This window comes from Microtus ochrogaster, assembly GCF_000317375.1.
Source record: "Microtus ochrogaster isolate Prairie Vole_2 chromosome 6 unlocalized genomic scaffold, MicOch1.0 chr6_random_2, whole genome shotgun sequence".
NCBI lineage: Eukaryota > Metazoa > Chordata > Mammalia > Rodentia > Cricetidae > Microtus > Microtus ochrogaster.
The window spans coordinates 13312182-13317416 of NW_004949095.1; the positions used below are offsets into that span (position 1 = coordinate 13312182).

A 5235-nucleotide genomic window follows, 5' to 3' on the forward strand; every position below is an offset into this window, starting at 1 on the left:
TAGACCAGGCTGGCCTCGAACTCACAAAGATCCGCCTGCCTCTGCCTCCCAAGTGCTGGGATTAAAGGCATGCGCCACCACCGCCCGGCTATTGAACATTTTTGTATATTGGAACAATGCCAAGCATTACCGAGACACTCAGAGCAATAAGTCATTGACTCCAACCTCGGGGGAATTATTATCCAACTGGGGAGTTAAGACAAAAACAAGACAAAAGACAAAGCAGAAGTGCAGAGCAATAAAAGCAGGAACAGTAATGGTGATGAATTTTATACTGGATAGGAAATAAATGAGATAACAATGGCAAAGTCAGGTGGGTCTAAAGCAAATCGGGGGGCCAGGAGTGGAGTTTCCTAGAGCCCCTGGTTTACTGAGGATCTGTGCAACAGAAGCTGAAAGAAAGGCTGTCTCCCTCACACCCCCATGTGTCCAGGGCACTTCACCACCAAGTGGTCTGGCTGCCTTGTGACATCTCTCATTGATTAGCTAAGGTGATCTTTCTTCATAAAACTTTAGGCTAGGAAGATGGAGGACATCACATTGAAACTATCTTGGTGATTAAGTAAATAACTTACCTGCAGGCCATGAGCCAGTGACAGAGTTGCAACAATAAACACAGATAAAGATCAACTTTGATCAGATATACTTTCTTGTTGTCTACTCTTCTGAGTGTTTTAAGTCCCAAATGATTAAATATTGCCTACAAGTCAGTGTAGGGAGGGAACACTGCTATCCCTAATTACAGTAAAGAGACGGAAGAAGGGGAAATGGCAGTAGCTTAAGAGAAGTCATTGAATAGGGGGAGAAGCTGACATCTGTCGCACCCGTATCCAGGGATAATGCTCTGATAACTATTTTGCTTCTAGTGCTCAGGCTCCTTGACTTCCAGGTTAGAGTCGTTAGGACCAGAGGCCCTCCTCTTCCAGTAATGTGATTTATTTTCACAGTAAACCATTGTGTGATGGCACTGAGGAAGGGTGGGGTGGAAGAAATAGGGTGTGTCTCTCGAGCAAGCCAAGAAGAAGATGAATACTATCACACTAAACACCGAATGATTTTTTTTCTCACTGTGGTTGATTCTCACCGTTCTTTGCACTCACTCCTATTAGTGTTTGGCTAATGAATGAATGACTCCTTGGGCATTTGTGGTTTTGATTCTTGCTGGTTATTTTGACTCTTCTGCAAACGGGTTCTGTTTGTCACCTCATTTGGTTTCTAGTTTCTAAATTCTACCTTGGTAAAAGCTACGCCCAAGATACACAGGAAGATATGATGCCAACCTCAGAGGAGGAGGGTGCATGCGAGATTCTGCTTTCAGAGACATTTTTATTTCTACCCTGGCAAGCAAGTCTGCAGCTGCCCTGGTGGTTTACCCTGACACTTCATCACGAGACCAGAGCCTCAGAATCTGGTTCTCCTTTTGCAAGGTGCAAAGACACAGAAATGTGGTTCTCCTCCACCCTTCCAAAGAATGGCACAGCTGAAACACAGAATACAGTGGCACCCATATTCGTGAATCTAAATTTGCCATCAAGTCTCTAAGTCATGTTCCACCAGAATCTGGCATTTAGAACAAATACCACTGTTTCCATGGGTTTTCATTTTCTCTGATCTCATGTTCCATTTGAGCACATATCATCTTTCATGTCCCCTCCTCTCCACTGTGATTCAGCACACAGTGTCCTTCAAATATTAGATGTGGAAGTTAGCAATGTTGCAGAAATACGACCAGATGTGATCTGTGGACCAGCAGATGTTCCAGTGTGAGCATCTGTGAGGAGCTTCTTAGAGAATTGGGACTTCCGGTGGAATCAGAGCTGACATTTAAAGTATTTACTTGGAGGAGGGATGGGGTTGGGGATGGTGCAGAGAGCTGACTCAGCAGCCAAGAGTGTACTGCTCTTGCAGAGAATCCAAGTTCAGATCCTAGCATCTGTACTGGGTGGTTCACAACGGCCTGGATCTCAAACTCCAGGGACTCCAACACCCTCTTCTGGCCTCCTCAAACAACTTCACTCATATGTGCATACACACACACACAACTACAATAACTCTTTAAAACATTAATTTAGGGGTGGTAATACATGAGGGTGCAAAATGTTGCTCTAGTGTCTCTTCTCCAGTTGTTTAAAAATATTCCATACCCTGTCCACAATTCCCAACGGGAAGCAGTTCCTCGCTCCTCTTCTTCACGTTAGTGGCCCCTTACCCCTTACTTCCGTGTTTGCAATTTCCTTGCCTCTCTCACCTAAAAATATTAATCTATATTAGTAACATTTTAATTTTTCCATTTTTAAAATTCTCCTTAGTTTAATTTTTATAATCTTTTGTTTCTGTTTCAGGATGGATGATCCATACTAATTCATCCTCTATGAAAGGAAAAGTCACAAGGTGCCCCCCCCCCAAAAGTTTGGAAACAACTTCAAATCCTCCCTCAAAGATTTTGCACACAGGCATCACCCACAGTGAAGATGAAATGTTTGCTTCAGGGTATCTGGAAGGATTTCTACGTGATTGACAGCTCCTCTAGCCTCCTCGCTGCTCACTCAGCTCCTTGACCCTAGCCTGCAATTTTTGTTTATATAGCTCAGGATTTTATTACTTTTTCTGTGGAGAGAAAAAGGGTGGCTCTGGGGTATGAAGAAGTCTGACCTCGCTCTTTCCTAATTCCTGTTTCCTACTTCAGTTCAGTACTGGATCTGATACCAAACACTGGATTTGATACACATGTAACTGAACCCGATTCCTTGCACACAGTCCATAAACTATGAAGAAGATGATAAGAACCGTTGCTTTCCAGCTCCAAAGAAGGCTGTTTTGTTCAAGTTAGACAAGTTTCATTTGCACTGTAGCCCCACTTCCTGTGAGTGGAAGCCACCGTGGCCATTCACACTCACCTTCCCCGTGTCCTTTCCTTAGCTGGCTAACTTACACGCATAGCCTCTCGTAGCCATGGAACAAATAAGAGAAAATCACCTTTACTGACTGTTAGTTTTGAAGTTTCCCTTCTCTTTAGTACATCTCTTTAGGTTCTTTGAGGTCAGGGTTCTGACGACTACTTACTGTTAATAATGACATGACCCACTATCTTGGAATGTAGGTAATAAATATATTTCTGATATTATGAAGATGAGTTAAAACAGGTAGAAAGATTCCTGGGCTCATGCTGGAGTGACACCTTCCCCTTGCCCTAATATCTCCTACTCAGAAACATGAATTCTAATTTTTAGTTTTAGGAGAGCTGTCCTTGTCCCTTGCTGCTTCTTTTATAGCTAGCTCTTTAGCTCACCCAGCCCACAGGCTATGGCGTTTCTCGGCTTCACTCTGGACGATGCATTTAAATACAGCCCATTTTAAAAACTGTTCCGTAGTCTGTTGTTTGTATATGAGAATACATGTTGTTTTCCCCCAGATAACATTGTACCTCTCTTGAGGGAAGAGATTGCACCAGATCTCTGGAGTTCCTAGTTCGTTACTTGAATGAATGAAATAAATGAAATTTATGCTTGGCAATGCTGAAGCATATGTGGACAGCCCGTATATGACGGTTCTGTTGAACTTGTCCATATTTTTCGTGGTCTAAGTTGATGAGGATGACTGACCAAGCCTCTTCCTCAAGAGGGCACCAGATCTCACTACAGATGGTTGTGAGTCACCATGTGATTCCTGGGAATTGAACTCAGGACCCTTGGAAGGGCAGGCAGTGCTCTTAACTGCTGGAGCACAGTCCATGGATAAAGTTGTGCGAGGCGATTTCTGAGAGCTTGTGAGAAAACTCCAACTACACAAGAGACCTGTAACCTCCATCCCTGTATAACATGCATTTGTTCTCAGAATGTGCTTTCATGCCTGTCCTGGTGTAAATAGGAGTGTGTTTACTTCAAATTACCCATCATTTTACTCTTACTATTTAGATGATATTTCCAAGCACGGGTTGTCCTCGTGACTGTATGTGGCTTGAACTAATGTAGCCTTGCCCTTGAGACTGTATAAGCCAAAAAATGTGAACTTTCTAAACTCATGTGACCTCGCTCTCATGACTGCATACTGCCTGAACTCTCAAATTGCTCATATGACCTTGCCTAACCCTCAGAAGAGAAATTTCTTGATGCCCTGAATAAAGATGACTATGGCCTGAGACTTTAGTCCACTTTACCTTTAGTCTCTACTCTCCAAGGTTCACAGTGCCCACTAGAGCTGTAGCAGTAAATGGGTAAAATGCTTTTAAATAGATTAGAAAAACTCTACGAGTGCCGTGATAAGTATTCAGCTAACTTCAGCACCGGAATCCCTACAGGAAGGCAGTACATTGTTAGAAACCGACCGGAATTGGATGTGGTGGTGCATGCCTTCAATCTCAGCACTTGGGAGGCAAAGACTGAGATAGGCGGAGGTCTATGAGCTCAAGGCCAATCTGGTCTACATAGTGAGTTTCAGGCCATCCAGGGCTACTTAGTAAGAGCAAAACAAACAACAAACAAATAAATAAATGGTGAGAACTAACTAACTAAATAAATAAATAAAAGAAGAAAAAAAAGAAGGAAGGGAGGGGGGAAGGAGGGAGGGAGGAAAAGAAAGAGAAAAAGAAACTGACGGGAAATATTTTTCCTGTTTCATGGCCAATGCTGCTTTTACGCACATTTTCACATCTTGTGAGACTATATTTTTAAACAAGGATTTTTTTCTTTCTTCAAGTCATTTCAGATTCTATCACCATTACAAAAGGCCTTTCATCTTGTGTGCTTACTAGCAGGTGTCAATCCCACTTATATGGCTTAGGGTGCACCCTTCAGAGAGGTGTGGTGTGCAGAGAGAAGACTCATGCTCACAGCCCTGCCTGAGATGCTTCGTCATTTCAAACATCAGGGGCAAGGGACCAAAAAGAAAGAGAAGTACGGTCTTCTATTCATGACATAAGGTTAATATGTGATTTTAAGAATTTTATTACAATGTTGAGATAAATCCCCTTCAAGACTGAGATTTCGTTAATTTGCTTGTAAAATAAGGAAGTCTACCTGTTTACATCATAGGGTTATTGTGATGTTGTGTCAAGGGTTATTGTGAAACTGCTTTGTAAATTGAAACCTTGTTTTGTTTTTGAAAGAAAAGTTATAGTCAGCTGTATTTGGTTCTAACCTGGGTCTCTAGGTTGTCCTGCCTCTGGCTCCCGGTCATCCAGGCAGTGTCAGCTGTGGGCTCCCTCTTGTGGTTTGGACCTCAAGTTGGAGTAGTTGT

General features: G+C 42.7%; 1 protein-coding gene across 1 annotated transcript in view; it reads left to right on the top strand.

The window, feature by feature from the left end:
* The window catches only part of Sell (selectin L), a 19079-nt gene extending 16270 nt beyond the window's left edge, over window positions 1–2809 (top strand). The window contains exon 8 of the mRNA XM_013352496.1: window positions 2343–2809. Coding sequence (XP_013207950.1) covers window positions 2343–2361 — 19 coding nt within the window. The 3' untranslated portion in view covers window positions 2362–2809. The remainder of the gene's footprint in view (window positions 1–2342) is intronic.
* Window positions 2810–5235: the final 2426 nt, after the last annotated feature.